At 42.0% G+C, this 17759-nt stretch overlaps 1 protein-coding gene across 3 annotated transcripts in view; it reads right to left on the reverse strand.

Moving 5' to 3' along the window:
* The window catches only part of NUDT3 (nudix hydrolase 3), a 132493-nt gene that overhangs the window by 10425 nt on the left and 104309 nt on the right, over positions 1 to 17759 (reverse strand). For all 3 annotated transcript variants that reach the window (XM_060615232.3, XM_060615231.3, XM_060615233.3), the window contains exons 3-4: positions 5921 to 5965; positions 788 to 872 (exon numbers count right to left, since the gene is read on the reverse strand). In XM_060615232.3, the coding sequence (XP_060471215.1) occupies positions 788 to 872; positions 5921 to 5965 (130 nt within the window). The remainder of the gene's footprint in view (positions 1 to 787; positions 873 to 5920; positions 5966 to 17759) is intronic.

The following is a 17759-nucleotide window of genomic DNA, read 5'->3' on the forward strand; positions in this document are numbered from 1 at the left end:
CTGCATCCTTACCAGATATGAAGCCGTTAAAAGCTGAAGGGCTGTGAGATGCCCCAATCAGCAGTGTGAGGGCCATGGTGGCAAAGCACATACACACAATAAAGGGAGAGGTTCTAGCAAGTGAATTTTATCCGTTTGCCGATTATAACAGACGTTGTTAAATTAATATTACACTTTTCTAGAATATACTTTCCTTTAGAGGCAAAAGATTAAACCATGAACCAACCATTGGATCACCTATGTTTTTAGTTCAAAAGATACACATCCAATAGTGATTTGAGAGATCAAAGAAAACGGCTCCTTAGGAGAAAGGCAGGGGCACCCAAAGGGTAATAGGAGTAACACTGGAAACTACTCCCACGACTCCGTGTCTATTAAATGACTCTGGAGGGAGAGGCTCACCCCGCCAAACCAACAGCTTTCCCCAACCATGTGAACAAGCATCATCACAAGGAACAACCGAGGGTCTGCTCTCAGCGGGGGTTTCGTGGCCAGCATTGTGGAGAAGGATCGGTACCTGCTGAGGAGGGTCCGATTCGACTTTAGAAACAGTCTTTTCTTATTTTTACGTGCTATGTTTCTATTTGTGGACCACGTACCCAACTTCAACTTCCTTTTAAACACTTCAAAATACTAACTTTCACAAGTTCAAAATGGACATGTTTGTGTCATTAAACGTATCCTTCTATTATTTCTTTTATCAGGCTCACTTCTGGCTCTGGGTGATGACCTGTGGGCCAGGGCCCGTTGTGGGGAGCATTTTGGAGGCTATCTGGGGACAACTTACCAATGTTAACTGAATCTTCCCAGTCTTCCAGCACTTCTGTGACAATGAGCACATAGACATACGTTCTGTGCTTCCTCTCCTGGTTCTGAAGGGCAAAGAGAGAAGGACAGAGAAACAGCTTTCCCTTAGAGAGCTGAGATTACTTAAGTGAAACACACTCTTAGCCATATGTCCAGAGCGCAGATACAAGGATTCCTTTCACTTTTAATTGTCCTACAATCAATCATACAGGGAATGGTGCCAGATGGCCTATTTAGAACAGGCCACACTTGCATTTAAGGTTGTGCTCTTTGGCTGGGCTTCTAAAGCCGAGGCTTTAATCTCTTTTTTCTTTCCCCTTCCCCTCAGTACAACCTCACAGGAATGCTGTGAGAATGAAGTTTGTGATCTCTCATGCAAAAGGCACCAAGTAAATTTAACTCGCTGAAACACAAGAAGGAGAAGAGGCTGCGGGTGGCGGGGGTTCTATCAGTGCTAGCGAGCTCTGACGTCACGCATCTCCCCTTCTGCTAACCTGGCTCATCTCTATTCCCGATTTCTCAGTTGCTTCCGCCTCCCTCCAAACCTCTACCCCGGCCTATTTCCTTGTTTCTTCCACCTCTGCGATAGTGACTCAGATCTTCTTTTTCCTCCTGTCTTCTCTACACTTATCTGCCCTCCTCACACCCTGAGAGAAGAAGAAGAGAGGTAGGGACGGGATAAGTAATCCGGGCATAACTTCTTTCATTGTGTTTCACAGCGACTGCTTTTTCACGACTCGAACGTCTACAGCAACGCTGCATCGAGCAAGCCCATAGGTGCCATTCTTCTAACAGTGCTTGCTCACTTCGTGTCTATCCTTTTGGTAAGTCTCACAGTGTTTCAGACTTTTTATTATTATTATATTTGCTATGGTGATCTGTGATCAATAATTTTTGATGTTACTATTGTAATTGTTTTGGGTGCCACAAACGACACTCCTGTAAGACAGTGAACTTAACTGACAAATGTGTGTGCTCTGACTGCTCCACTGACCGGCCATTCCTGTCCCTCCCTGTCATCCTCCCTCTCTTTGGGTCTCCCTATTTGCTGAGACACAACAAAATTAAGATTAGGCCAATCAATAACCCCACAGTGGCCTCTAAATGTTCAAGGGAGAGAAAGAATTGTGTCTCTTACTCTCACTTTAAATCAAAAGCTAGAAATGATTAAGCTCAGTGAGGAAGGCATGTGGAAAGCCAAAAAAGGCTGAAAGCTAGGCCACTTATACAAGTTAGCCAACTTGTGAACGCAAAGGAAAAGTTCTTGAAGGAAATCAAAAGCGTTACTCCAGTGAACACACGCATGACAAGAAAGCCAAACAGCCTTATTGTCGATATGGGGAAAGTTGGAGTGGTCTGGATAGAAGATCAAAGAAGCCGTAACATTCCCGGAAGCCGAAGCCTATTCCAGAGCAAGGCCCTAACTCTCGATTCTATGAAGGCTGAGAGAGGTGGGGACGCTGTAGAAGAAAGCCTTGGTTGATGAAGTTTAAGGAAAGACGCCGTCTCCCTCCCACCACAGTGCAAGGGGAAGCGGCAGGTGCTGATGTGGAAGCTGCAGCAAGTTATCCAGAAGGTCTGGCTAAAATCAATCATGAAGGTGACTACACTCAACAACAGATTTTCAACTTCTATTGGAAAAAGATGCTACCTAGGACTTTCATAGTTAGAGAGGTCAATGCCTGGCTTCAAAGCTTTAAAGGACAGACTGACTCTCTGTTTAGAGGCAGCTGGTGACTCAAAGTTGAAGCCAATGGTCAATGACCATTCCAAAAATCCTAGGGCCCTTCAAAGTTCTGCTAAATCTACCCTGCCTGTGCTCTATAAATGGAACAAAGACTGAATGACAGCACATCTGTTTCCAACATGGTTTACTGAATATTTTAAGCCCACTGCTGAGACCTCCTGCTCAGAAAAAAAAAAAAGATTCCTTTCAAAATATTACTGCCATCGACAGTGCACCTGGTCACCCAAGAGCTCTGATGGAGATGGACACTGAGATTAATGTTTTCAGGCCTAACAAAACATCCATCCCACAGCTTATGGGTCAAGGAGCGACTTCAACTTTCAAGCCTTACTATTTAAGAAATACATTTCATAAGGCTACAGCTGCCATAGATAGTGATTCCTCTGATGGATCTGGCCAAAGTAAACTGGAAACCTTCCGGAAAGGATTCACCATTCTAGATGCCCTTGAGGACACTGGTAATTCATGGAAAAAGGTAAAAATACCAACATTAACAGGAGTTTGGAAGAAGTTGACTCCAACCTTTGTGAAGGACTTTGAGGGGTTCAAGACTTCAGTGGAGGAAATAACTGAAGATATGGTGGACACAGCAAGAGAACTAGAATCAGAAGTGGAGTTTGAAGATGGGACTGAGCTGCTGCAAGTTCATTATCAAACTTTTTTTAAAAAATTTTTAAATTTTTTTAACGTTTATTTATTTTTGAGACAGAGAGAGAGAGCATGAACAGGGGAGGGGCAGAGAGGGAGGGAGACACAGAATCTGAAACAGGCTCCAGGCTCTGAGCTGGCAGCACAGAGCCCGACGCAGGGCTCGAACTCACGCACCATGAGATCATGACCTGAGCTGAAGTCGGATGCTTAACTGACGGAGCCACCCAGGCGCCCCGTAACTTTTTTTTAAAACTTTACTTATTTATTTAAACATCTTCTTTATTTCTTTAATTTTTTAATTAATTAATTAATTAATTAATTTGAAAGAGACAGACAGAGACAGAGACAGAGTGAGAGCAGGGGAGGGGCAGAGAGAGAGGGAGACACAGAAGCCAAAGCAGGCTCCAGGCTCAGAGTGTGAGCAGAGAGCCCGATGTGGGGCTGGAACTCACAAACTGTGAGATCATGACCTGAGCCGAAGTAGGACGCTTAACTGACTGAGCCACCCAGGTGTCCCATTTATTTATTTATTTTGAGAGAGAGAGCGCAAGTGGGGATGGGGCAGAGAGAATCCCAAGCAGGCTCCACACCACTAGTGCACAGCCCGATGTGGGGTTCGAACTCACAAACCGCGAGACTGTGACCTGAGCCGAAGTCAGACACTTAACTGACTGAGCCACCCAGGACTGCCCAGCTCGTATCAAACTTTAACAGATGAGGGGTTGCTTCTCGTGGATGAGCAAAGAAGGTGATTTCTTGAGATGGAATCTAATCTACCCCTGGTGAAGATGCTATGAAGACTGTTGAAATGATAACAGAAGATTCAGAGTATTCCATAAATGTAGTTGATAAAGCAGTGGCAGGGTTTGAGAGGACTGACTCCAATTTTGAAAGAAGTTCTACTGTGGGTAAAATGCTAACAAAGAGCATTGCCTGCTACACAGATACTGTTCATGAAAGGAAGAGTTGATCGATGCAGCAAACTTATTTTAAGGCATTGCCACAGCCACCCCAACTCTCAGCAACCATGACCCTGGATCAGTCAGCAGCCATCAACATGGAGGCAAGACCCTCCACCAGCAAAAAGATTATAACTTAACTTGATGAAAGCTCACAATGGTTAGCATTTTTTAGCAATAAAGGGTTTGAAGTTTATTTATTTAGAGAGAGAAAGAGCACACGTGTGCGTGTGGGTCGGGGAGAGGCAGAGAGAGAGAGAATCCCAAGCAGGCTCCATGCTGCCAGTACAAAGCCTAATGCAGGGATCGAACTCACAAACCGTGAGATCATGACCTGAGCTGAAACTAAGAGTCAGACGTTTAACCGACTGAGCTACCCAGGTGCCCCAGCAATAAAGTATTTTTAAATAAAGGTATATATGTTAACATAGGTACTCTAAGTGTATGTATACACTTCACAGACTACAGTATTGTGTAAATACAACTTTTATATGCACTGACCAAAAACAAAGAAACATTTGACCTGCTTTATCACAATATTTGCTTTATTGCAGTGGTGTGGAACTGAACCTGCAGTATCTCTGAGGTATGCCTGCACTTACAAATAACGCTATTTGTTTGGAGGAGACTATGGGAGTTTAAAGAAGAAAGCAAGTTATTCTCTGCTGGTGCTGCTTTGTTTTGAAAAGTCAGTGAAACAAAGACAGCATCTATGCTAGATTGAGACTATAACGGACTGAATGTTTATGCCCCCCCACAATTCAGAGGCTCAAATCCTAATTCCCAATGGGATAGCATTAGGAGAGGGCCTTTGGGAGGGGATCAGGTGAGGAGCGCTGACCCTCACAAATGGGATTGGTGCCATGATAGAGACCCCAGCGAGCAACCTTCCCTCTTTTGCCATGTGAGAACATGTGGAGAGACAGCTACTGGAATGTGCTGCTTTTCAAAAGTTCTAGGTATGACGCTTCACTTTTACGGAAGACCTACATTAGTACCCGTTTCTGCTAACTGAAAGAAATCCGAAGAGGAGTTTTGCTTTTATTAAAAAGAGGTGAAAAGCAAAACCACCATTTAGCATTTATGTTGCAGCGAGCCATGAGAGCAGCAGTGCACATCTGGAACGTGGGGAGCGGCACCCCCAAACTCCTTCCCCGGGAGCGACACTCGGCACTTCCTCATCAAGCCGCCAAGGCTTTGAAATGAGGCTGTGAGCATCTGTGCTTTATCTTGATTTACTTTGCCAGTCCGTTAACAAGATGTGTCCTGAGGTATGAGAAAAGCCTGAGAGAGGTACTGTTTTGGTTCTGGAAATGCTAAAAAAAAGTCTGCATATAAATTGCTTATTCACTTCTTATCACTTCAACTTACAAAAGGTTGCATACAAACACCCTACTTTCGGATAGCAGGAGAAACTGTAACTATGAACCAGGAAGTGGTTCTCACCAGACACTGAATCTGCTGGTGCCTTGATCTTGGGACTTCCTAACCTCCAGAACTGTAAGGAATCAATTTCTATTGTTTATAAGCCACTGTTTTGTTATAGCAGCCCAAATGGACTAAGACAAAGATATGTATGTATATATACATGTATACATGCATGTATATATATGTGTGTGTGTGTGTATGTGTGTATATGTGTGTATGTATATATATACATTGTGTGTGTGTGTGTGTATACATACACACACACATACATAACACAATATGGTTACTAATATGATACCAATTGCACCAAAGATTTTAACTGACTTACCTCAAAAATTCCAACTAATCTTCCCAATGTCCCTTTTACTCCAGCCTGGAAAGTGAAAAAGAAAAATTAACACATTAAAACTGTTCACACTGCTGGTCTCATTCTGAAGAGGACACACGTTAGGCGAACTCCAGGTCTCTGGAGGTCACCAGTATTTCCTGTGTGTCACAGACTGGTAAGAGCAGGGTGTACTCTGGGGAGGGAGGATTTCTCTCCTCTCCTCCCCGTCTCTCTCCCCACTGCAAAGCTGGCCAAACACAGCAGATAATCAAGGCCATGAAGGCACACAGAAGGTATTTTGAGAGATTAATTACTTCATTAATGAATCCATTCACTTAACAAATACACTGAATGCTAATTTGAGCCAGATAACAGTGTATGTGCCAGAGGTATGGTGATGAATAGGCTAGAACATAAGACCCACGAGAGCAAGATCCTTATCTTACTTATTCTTGGCTGTCTTTATACGGTATGCCCCAAACAGAGCGCATCCTGTATAGAAACTCGGTGAAGAGTAAATCAACAAATACACAAATGTGGTGATTCTGCTAGTGACAGGTATTGACAGAGATGCGCAGGACAAGGTGACGAACAGAACAGTGACAGGGAGGGGGCAACTTTACACAGTGGCAGGCCTTTATATACTCTGTATCTTCCACTGGCCCTCTGGTATTTTTTAAAAGATTTTCTGATGCATCATAGGTAAATTTTTCAGTCTATTCCAATTACTTAATTTTCTTTTCAACTGAATCTAAACTAGAACTGTCCCATCCCTAGTCATTTGATTTTACTCATTTCTACCTGTTCTTTATGTATCTGTTTCCATTATGTATGCCTTTGTTTCCATGATTTTTTTGTTCTTTTAAAACGGAAGTTATTCTTTCTTTAATTTGGAATACCCTGAACTGAAGTTCCTTGTCAGGCCATGCTATAAAATTCACTTCATTTCAAGTAAATTTATATTCCAATTAGTGAAGAGCTTCCTTGTGAGGCTGCTTTCACCAAGCTCTCCAAAGCTTGGTCTTAAAGTGACAGTTTAAGGCTCCTGCTCCAAGGTGACACAGGGAATACCACAGGCAGAGTCATGGAATTAGGGGGTGGTTTGGCTCCATCTTGTAGTGTGCACTGGGTCTGTGTCCCCTCTCTACGCAGGCCCACATCTTTCTAAAAGACTCAGCTCCTGGGGCGCCTGGGTGGCTCAGTCGGTTAAGCGTCCAACTTCAGCTCGGGTCATGATCTCACGGTCCGTGAGTTCGAGCCCCGCGTCGGGCTCTGTGCTGACAGCTCGGAGCCTGGAACCTGCTTTGGATTCTGTGTCTCCCTCTCTCTCTGCCCATCCTCTACTTGCGCTCGCTCTCTCTCTCTCTCTCTCTCTCTCTCAAAAATAAAATAAAAATAAAAAATTTTTAAAACTCTTAAAAAATAAAAAATTTTTTTTCAAACTGGAAGTCTCAGCTCCTGGTATCCTTTCCGTTGGGAACTTGGGCTCCCCCGACTGCAAGGGGTCTGAGCACCCAAGGCCAGGCTGGCTGCAGCTCTTCCATGATATTCAGCACTTCTACTGTTTCTGATCTGTGGATATGGTGTCCACCTTGCTTCTGAGCCAGGCTGTGTCTTTTTAGCTTTTGCTTTTTATATTTTTTTTATCTGTCTATTCTAGGGGCAGAAGTGGGGAGAGATAATAAGGGAAGGAGAAATCTCTGGAAATGCCTGGGGAATGCTGTAACTTATTTCCTATTACCACTGCCATGTTATTTGTACAATAAACTAAAAATTAGGTGCTCATTAAGTTTGTAGAGAATGAACAAAATTTTAAAATGAGTGCTCTAAAAGTTCTCTAGAGATATTTAGTAATAAAAACAATAGAAGCCAATTTAAAGGCGAGACTCCTAGGTAGGTTATACTTTGAAATTAATTTTTGCTATTTATGTGCCAAAGAATCCTTTTCCTTTCTCTTGCCAACATGCTTGTTTCAGTTCCTACCCATTCTTTCCCCTCTGTGGCTTTTGAGTCTACTCAAATAGAAACGTCTACCCTTTCTTATTTAAACTGATTCTCTACATTAAAAAAAACAAAAAAAACCCAAAAAACCACCTTTTAAAAAATATATTATTTTTTTTAAAGTAATTTCCACATCCAGTGTAGGGCTCAAACTCACAACCCCAAGATCAAGAGTTACATGCTCCACTGACTGAGCCAGCCAGGTGCTACTAAACCGATTCTCTACATTTTTAGAGATAACTGCACTCCACGGCGAGCTAAGAAGTTAGATTGTACTTCATGAATTAACCAATGAAGCTGCCTGAACAAGTGGGACAAGATGGCAGGCCAGTTTAGGCTAGAAAGCCAATTCTGTACCCTGATCCCAGGCAGCCCAAAAGCTCAGATCAATTTAGCAGTGCTCCTGCACAGTGACAGGTCCCCACTGATAGGGACTAAGGGCAAGGCTGTCAGGCTGGTAGGGAAGGAAGGGGGGTAAGGAGATTCACAGAGGTTCACACAGGCCATCATTCACATTGCTCTTCCACAAAGTAGAGAAAGAGTTCTCTTCAGTAGTTCTAACGGTTCAATTATTTTTTATTAAAAACATTTTTTTAAATGTTTATTTATTTTTGAAACAGAGACAGAGTGTGAACAGGGGAAGGGCAGAGAGAGGGAGACACAGAACCTGAAGCAGGCTCCAGGCTCTGAGCTGTCAGCACAGAACCCGACGTGGGGCTCAAACCCATGAACTGTGAGATCATGACCTGAGCCAAAGTCGGACGCCCAACTGACTGAGCCACCCAGGTGCCCCTATTTTTTAAAGTAGGCTTTATGCCTGGCGCGGAGCCCAATGTGGGGCTTGGACCCTGAGAGTAAGACCTGAGCTGAGATCAAGAGTCAGATGCTTAACTGAGCCACCCAAGTGCCCCTAATTTTTTTTCTTAAAGAAACCAAAAGTTTAGAAAATGACCTTCAACTGACCTTCAACGACTAATTTAATATTATGACAACTCAATATAATTTATTTAAAACTTTTAACAGTATCTTCTGCATTCAATACCAACATATATCTATGATTTACTGTGCCATAGGCAGTTGGAAAAAACACAAAAACAGTTTTCTTTATAAAGCAGATGCATTTTTAAAAATTCTTATTTGTTTTGAGAGAGACACAGAGAGCATGTGCATATGCATGCACGAGCAGGAGAGGGGCAGAGAGGGAGCGAGAGAATCTCAAGCAAGCTCCACACTGTCAGCACAGAGCCTGACATGGAGCTAGACCTCACAAACCATGAGATCATGACTTGAGCCGAGATTAAGAGTTGGATGCTTAACCAACTGAGTTACCCAAGGCGCCCCAAAACAGATGCTTTCTTATCAAGGTTAGTGTAAATTACATAATGCTGCCATCTGGACAGTTAAATTTCAGTGACATTTCTCTTCACTTCTAATTAACTGTCAAGTTGTAGAAATTAACAATAGCTTTATTTGTCTCTGTGTTTCCAGTTTTATACCAATATTTAAGGGATCTACTTTGGAAAATTCTTTTTCAAGTTTTATTTTATTTTATTTATTTGAGAGAGACAGAGACAGTGTGAGTGGGGGAGAGACAGAGACAAGGAGAGAGAGAATCCCAAGCAGGCTCCATGCCCCCGGTGCAGAGCCTGACACAGGGCTTGAACTCACCAAACCATGAGATCATGACCTGAGCCAAAAAGCCAAGAGTCAGACGCTTAACCAACTGAGCGACTCAGGTGCCCCCACTTTGGAGAATTCTAAGGTGATCCTACCAGTGATTCTACGGTGAAAAGCAAAGGAATGTTCTTATGTTTACCAGCTTCTAAATTGAGATTCAGCAGTTTCCTTAAGAGGAGGTGCCTCTCTAGTAAGAAAGAGGATTTCAGTTCTTTAAAGTCACAGTGCTGAGCAAGAGGGAGATTCCTCAGAGGCAAAGGTCCTTCAAGACAGAGTTCACTGCAACTATTTAACGTTTTCACGATTCTCCATAGTCCAATTAACTCTGAGCTAGCTCCCGCTCAACTGCTGCCACAAGCAACAGGAGAGAGTTATTTTTATCTCTCACATGATTCTTGCCTGCGAGTTGGGGTAGGTGTCAGGGTCACATGAGACAGAGAGTTGGCTCAGACATTGGGGATAGATCTGATTCGGGGCATATGTAAGTTTGGTCTAGTCCGTGCTGGCATGAACCTGTTCTTCTTAAAATCATATAAAAGCAGTTATAATTCCAATCCACATGTCAAAAGCCCCTAATCCAGAGGCAGAGTCTTTATTTAAAAGCCCATCTTAGCTAGTAGTAAGAATTCTAAATAAAGTATCTATTGCCCTTCGCTATTCAACCATATGCAGGCAAGTGGTTCCTTGAACTTCAAAGTATAAAACATCAATTCTAGCACTTTAGGTCTAGATAACATAAATAATTTGAGCAACTGCCTACTTTTTAATTTTTAAAAAATGTTTATTGGGCGCCTGGGTGGCTCAGGTTGGGCGTCCAACTCGGTTTTTGGTTCAGGTCATGATCTCACGGTTCTGAGTTCGAGCCCCACACTGGGCTCTGCGCTGATGGTGCGGAGTCTGCTTGGGATTCTCTTTCTCCCTCTCTCTGCCTCTCTCCCTCTCTTTCTCTCTCAAAATAAACAAATTAGTTAAAAAAAATGAAAACCCTCTTTTAAAAATATTTATTTATGAGAGACAGCAAGCGAGCACAAGCAGGGGAGGGGCAGAGAGAGAAAGGGACAGAGGATCTAAAGCGGGCTCTGTGCTGACAGCCCAATGTGGGGCTTGAACCCCCAAACCGTGAGACGCTGACCTGAGCTGAAGTCGGATGCTTAACGGACTGAGCCACCAGGCGTCCAACTGCCTACTTTTTAAAAAGAAAAAAGAAAAAAAAAAACCCCACAAATGTCTTTTTTCCCTGTGGGGTGTTTTATTGAGATTGGAAGTACCAACCAGGTTGACTCCAGGGATCCCATCTTTCCTTCTAGTAAGCTCTCCGAGTGTGTACACGACACTCAGGCAGAGGCACTAGCATGGATGGGCCTTTGAGAATGCCCCTAAAATGGTCTGGCTTTGTTGTTAGTTTGGGGGGGTACAAAGCGGATCGTCACCTTCCGAAAGTTATTTTTCACTGTAAGGCGGACATTCTGGCAGACATGATGGATGTCTAACCCACAGACATTCCTTCCACTTGGCTGCCAGTAAGACTCAGATCCCGTTCAGATGAGGGCTGTGGCCCTCCCGGTATGGCGAAGGGAGTTCCGCTCCCCTCTGCAGTGACAGGTCCAGGTGTGCCGTGACCCACTTCTGGGTCAATGGCTTCTGAGAAGATGTCCCTTGGGGCTTATGGGAAAGATTTCCCACCATGATAAAAAGAGCTACACAAAAAGAAACCCTACACCTTGCTCGTGAAGCGGGGACCTGAAACTTGGAGCTGCTACGGTCAGTCATCTTGTGATTGTAAGGGGGAGGGCAAGAGAATCAATGAGAATCGATGAGAATCGAACCAAAGTCCTGAGGTGGCTGAACTGCTGAAGCAATGAGGGAAATGTCCAACTTCTGAACTTCTCACGTGAGAAAAATTACCAGTATGGCTGAAGCCCCTTTTTTAGTCAGGTATTGTGGTCCTGAATCAGCATGCTTCCTGCTACTTCCTTTGATTTAGAAGGTAGCTCTCAGAGGAAGATTCTGAACATTCAAGGGCAATGTGGTAGAAAAGCTTGCTCTATTAAAGCAATAAACCCAGACCCAAAGGAGCTCAGGGGAGCAACTCTAATGCAAGTGTCTGTATGAGGAAACCCATGAACCCAAATATATTGTCTTAATGCACATACCTTTCTGGTACCTGCCAAACTTAAATTACGGAAGGAAAGAATCACAGTGAAGACAGATGAAAGTTGATGGGAAGCCACTGTACTAAGTCCAGTGATATCCCATCCCAGAGTATTTTGTTTCTGAGAGAAAGAGGAGGGGCGGAGAGAGGGGGAGAGAGAATCTTAAGCAGCCTCCATGCCCAGTGAGGAGCCCAACGCAGGGCTTGATCTCACGACCATGAGATTACGACGGGAGCTGAAATCAAGAGTTGGCCGCTTAACCAACTGAGCCACCGAGGTGCCCCTGTTTTGTTTTTTAAATGAAATATTTCAAACATCAAAAAAGTAAATAAAATAATAATGGTAATGTATCATTTTGTGTATTTTTTTTTAAAGAAACAAATAAAACTGCTGGTACAACCGAGGCCCCTTGGGTACTCCCCAGCCTTCAGAGGTAGCTACTGACCTGAATTTGGTGTTTATCATTCTCCTGCATGTCTTTATACTTGTACTACTTAGGTATATACCCACTATTCATGGTAAATAGTGTTTTCTGTATGTTTCTTTACTCAATTAAAAAAAAGGATTAGGGTAGGGGCAACTGGGTGGCTCAGTTGGTTGAGGGCCTGATTCTTGATTTTGGCTCAGGTCACAGTCCCAGGATTGTGGGATTGAGCCCCGCTGGGCTCCACATTGGACACAGAGTCTGCTTGAGATTTCTCTCTCTCTCTCTGCCCGCCCCCCACCCCCCAAATGTGTGCCTGCTCTCTCTTAAAAAAAAAAAAAAAAAAAAAAAGTATCTTCTGCAACCTTTCCCCCTCACAGTATCATGATTCTGAGGCTTAGCTATATTGAAACATATAGATCTAGTTAATTCATTTTAGTTGTTGAACAGTATTCTACTTTAGAAATTTGCCACAATTAATCCATTTACTTGTTGCTAGACATTTAGCCCTGCTATTATGAAAAACACTTTAACAAAAAAACAAAAACAAACCCAAAACCTTTCTTGTAGATATCCTTGCTACCTACCAGGTATGGTAGTTTCTGGATCATATGATAGGTACCTCCAATTTTCCCACATATTATCAAGTTCTTCTATGCAGTACATCAGTGGCAGAAATGAGTGCAATTCCCCACCTCTTCCTGCATCCACATCCTTTGAAATGTAATTTTACAGCTCTTCCTATCAAGAGACAGAATCTATTAACCTACTCCTATACAAGGCTGGCCTTATGACTTGCTTTGGCCGACAGAATGCAAAAGGATGGCATACCAGTTCCAAGCCTAGGCCTCAACAGGTCTCGCAGTTTCTACTTTTTCTCTTGGAACTCTGCCATCGCCACGAGAGCTACTCTCCTAAAGAACGAAAGGGGCACCTGGGTGGCTCAGTTGGTTAAGCGTCATGCTCAGGTCATGATCTCGCGGTTTGTGAGTTCGAGCCCCGTGCCGGGCTCTGTGCTGACAGCTCAGAACCTGGAGCCTGTTCTGGAATCTGTCTCCCTCTCTCTCTGCCCTTCCCTTGCTCACACTCCGTCTCTGTCTCTCTCAAAAATAAACAAACATTAAAAAAAAAAAAAAAAAAAAATGAAAGGCCTGTCTCAGCTGAGGGTGTTCCAAAGCAGCCTAGAGCCAGCTAACCTCCCACTGTGAGAGCCCAGCTAAAACCAGCAGAGCTGCCTACTCGACCCAGAGCTGGCCACAGACATCGGAGGAGACACTAGAAGCAGACCCATGGGTCTGTGTCTAATAATCAATACTTTAAAAAAAATTTTTTTTAATGTTTGTTTATTTTTGAGCGAGACAGACACAGAATGTGAGTGGGTTAGGGGCAGAGAGAGGGAGACACAGAATCTGAAGCGGGCTCCAGGCTCCAAGCCGTCAGCGCAGAGCCCGATGTCGGGCTCAAACCCACAAGCTGTGAGATCATGACCTGAGCTGAAGTTGGACACTCAACTGATTAAGCCACCCAGGCGCCCCTGTAATAATCAATACTTAACTAATTTAAGCCATTGAGTTTTGGGATAGTTTCTTATATGGAAATAACTACCTGGTATATTCGAGTACACAGGCAATGTACCAGTTCTCATCACTTTGTTCCTCTTTAACAAGAGGATGGTTTTTGTTGTCAGCCTTTTAAAGTCAACATAATGAATATGAAATTATATTGCGTAAGTTTTCTGTGTACTTTTTCCTGTTTAGTGGGCATTTAAATTTCTTCTGGAAATTCATACTGTTTATCCATTTTTCTTATTTGATTGCAGTGATCTTCAGAAATTACATATTTAAAAAATTTTTTATTTGAGAGCAAGAGTGAGCACATGAGCAGCGGAGAGAGGAAGAGGGGAAGAGAGGAAGAGAGAGAGAGAGAGAGAGAGAGAGAGAGAGAGAGAGGGAGAGAGAGAATCCCAAGCAGACCCCATGCACAGCATAGAACTCAATCTCACAACCCTGGGATCATGACCCAAGCTGAAATCAAGAGTCGGATGCTCAACTGACTGAGCCACCCAGGCACCCCAGAAATTATATCTTTTTAACACTTAATCTCTGTGGTAAATATATGCTCCCAATCTGACACTTGTCCTTTAACTTCATTTTTTAAAAATTTTATTGTTTTTCAATTTCAATTCCAGTATAGTTAGCATACAGTGTTATATTAGTTTTAAGTGTACAATACAGTGATTCAACAATTCTATATGTTACTCAGTGCTCATCACACTAAGTGTATTCCTTAATGCCCATCACCTATTTCCCCACCCTCCCACCCCCCTTCTGATAACTACCTGTTTGTTCTCTACAGTTATGAGTCTGTTTCTTGGTTTGTCTCTCTCTTTTTGCCCTTTGTTATTTAATTCTATATATGAGTGAAATCATACGGTATTTGTCTTTCTCTGACTTACTTCTATCTTCGTTTCTCATGTCCTTTGCTAAACATGTTTTATTAGATATTGCTGATTTTGCTTATCTTTTCCTTTTGCCTGTTTAGTATTCTTTTAGTCTCCCACATTTTTTCTAACATTCTGAAGTTTTTTCAAGTTTATTTATTTTGAGAGAGAGAAACAGAGAGCAGGGAAAGGCAGAGAGAGAGAGAGAGAGAGAGAGTGAGAGAGAGAGAGAGAGAAAATCCCAAGCAGGCTCTGCTTGTTAGCACAGAGCCCAATGTGGGGCTTGAACCAACATACTGTAAGATTCTGACCCGAGCTGAAACCAAGAGTCGGACCCCCAACCAAGTGACCCACCCAGGCGTCCCTAGTTTGAAGAGTTTTATAATACGATCCACCGAAATTAATAGGGGAATTTATTCCCCAATAGCCAGTAGTCTGGATACTCCAGAATAGACCCATACAGATCATTCTATTTTACTAATCTAGTTATTAATTTATATACTAATATCACATGGTTTTAATTAATACAGCTTTATCCTCCGTTCTTTTTCAAAAACTTCAAAGCCATTTTGGTACCTTTATTCTTCCATATAAATTTCAAAAATCAGTTTTTCAGATCTCTGAAAAATCCTTTTGGGATGTTTTATCATTGAATTTTTAGATTAATTATTGAGAAATACCTTTATAGTATGTAGTCTTCTCATCCAAGAACAGACTGTATCTCTCCCTTTACTTATGTCTTTTTTCATTCCTTCAACAGAAGGTTTTATTATTTTTATTGTAAAGGCCCTGTACTCTATTAGTCTACAGCAAGACATTTTAGTCTAGTTTTATTGCTATGAATCCTATATTAAAAGTTACATAATTCCTTTTTTAATTAAAATTTTTAAATGTTTACTTATTTATGAGGGAGAGAGAGAAGGCACGCATGAGAGCAGGGGAGGGGCAGAGAGAGGGAGATACAGAATCCGAAACAGGCTCCAGGCTCTGAGCTGTCAGCACAGAGCCCGACATGGGGCTCAAACCCACAAACCATGAGATCATGACCTGAGCTGAAGTCTGAGGCTTAACCAACTGAGCCACCCGGGCACCCCTAAAAGTCACACATTTTCTAATCAATTACTGTTTTTAAAGAAACACTGCTGGTTTCCGCATATTAATCTTATGTTTTACAACCTTTCTAAATGTTCTTACTAGATCTACTAGTTTCTGTTGTGTTCCTTTGGTTTTTTAAGTTAACAATGACATCATGTTCAAATAATGACAATTTTGCTTTTTTTTTTTTCTTAAAGTTTATTACTTGAGAGACAGCATGCACGCACGAGTGGGGAATGGAGAAGAGAGAGAGGGAGAGAGAGCGCAGAGCCTGACGAGAAACTGAACTGTGAGATTATAACCTGAGCTGAACTCAAGAGTCAGACGCTTAACCGACTGAGCCACTCGGGCACCCCTGCAGCTTCCTTTGGAATATTTGTAATTTGTATTTATTTCTGTCTTACTTCAGTGGCTAGGACCTCAGTTCAATATTAAATGGTAGCCTTATAGCAAACATAACTGCCTTTTCCCTGTCTGTTGGGAACACTGACCGTTTCAAAATATAAAGCTTACCACAGGTTTTATTAGACATTCTATCAGGTTAAGGAGCTTCCTTTTATTTTTAGTTTGCTAGTAACTTTCAAGATGAATGGATCCCAAATTTTATCTTAAAGATTTAAAAAAATTTTTTAAGCACAATCTACCCCTTAATGTGGGGCTTGAACTCACGACCCAAGATCAGAGTTGCATGCTCTGCTGACTGAGCCAGCCAGGCGCCCCTGGATATTGAATTTTAATAATTTTTCCTCATTTACTGAGATGATAATTTTAATCTCTTAATGAAGTAAATTACATAAATGTATTTTCTAAGACTTGTACTCTTGGGATAATTTAGTTGTGTGGTATCTTGAGAGAGCTTTAGATTCTATTTGCTCTTATTTTGCTTGGGATTTTTGTATCCAAGTTCATAAGTGAGAATTTATTGCTCCTTTCTACTTTTTTTTCTTTTCTTTTTTTTTTCCGGTGCAAGAGGGTGGTTTTATTAAAGTACAGGGACAGGGACAGGACCCGTGGACAGAAAGAGCTGCCTTCTTTCTACTTTTAATTATTAAGATCGGGGGCCAGCAAACTATAACCCATGGGCCAACAAATCTATCCTGCCATCGATTTAAAAAAAAATTTTTTTTTAACGTTTATTTATTATTGAGACAGAGAGAGACAGAGAGAGACAAAGCATGAGCATGGGAGGGGCAGAGAGAGGAGGAGACAAAGAATCCAAAGCAGGCTCCAGGCTCTGAGCTGTCAGCACAGAGCCCAACATGGGGCCCTAACCCACAAACCGCGAGATAATGACCTGAACCAAAGTTAGACGCCTTACGGACTGAGCCACCCAGGCGCCCCCTGCCATCGATTTCTATAAATAAACTTGCATTGGAACATAGCCATGCTCACTCATGTTAAGTACTGTGTATGGCTCATTCATGTTATGACAGCAGAATTGGATATTTGGTGACAGATACCATATGGCTTCTAAAGTCTAAAGCATTTATTATCTGGCCTTTTACAGAAAAGTTTGCTGATTACTGATCAAGATTATAATAGTCTTATGAGGTGTAGTTATTCCTTTCTGAAATAGTTCTTTAAGAGAAAAAAACGTAATTTTGGAAATTTTGGCAAAGTTCAATTAGTCTTAGTATTTTTTTGTTGGTGGGGTGGATAACAATTTGGGTAAAAATTAATAATGTATATAAAGATTTTCTAATTTTTAAGTAAATTGGGGTAACTTCTAGAAAATTTTTATCAAAGTTTTCAAATTTTTGTGTTAATGGCTCTATGTAGCATTCTCTTAAAAGACTCTGTTATATTCTATGGTTATTTCTTATTTTGTTTTTACTTGGTGCCTTTTCTCATTTCCTTTACAAGTCCTGCAAAAGGTCTATTTTATTACAAAAATAAAAGTAACCCACTTTTGGTTCTGTTGATCATGTCTATTTTCCTCTATTAATTTCTGCCCTTTTTTCCTGGTTATTTCCATCCTCTTAGGTTGAGTATATCCTGTGTTTTTTGTTTTGTTTTTGTTTTTGGCTTCTTGAATCGATTGCTTAGTTT

The sequence above is a fragment of the Panthera onca genome, chromosome B2 (assembly GCF_046562875.1).
Source record: "Panthera onca isolate mPanOnc1 chromosome B2, mPanOnc1 haplotype 2, whole genome shotgun sequence".
Classification (NCBI taxonomy): Eukaryota; Metazoa; Chordata; class Mammalia; order Carnivora; family Felidae; genus Panthera; species Panthera onca.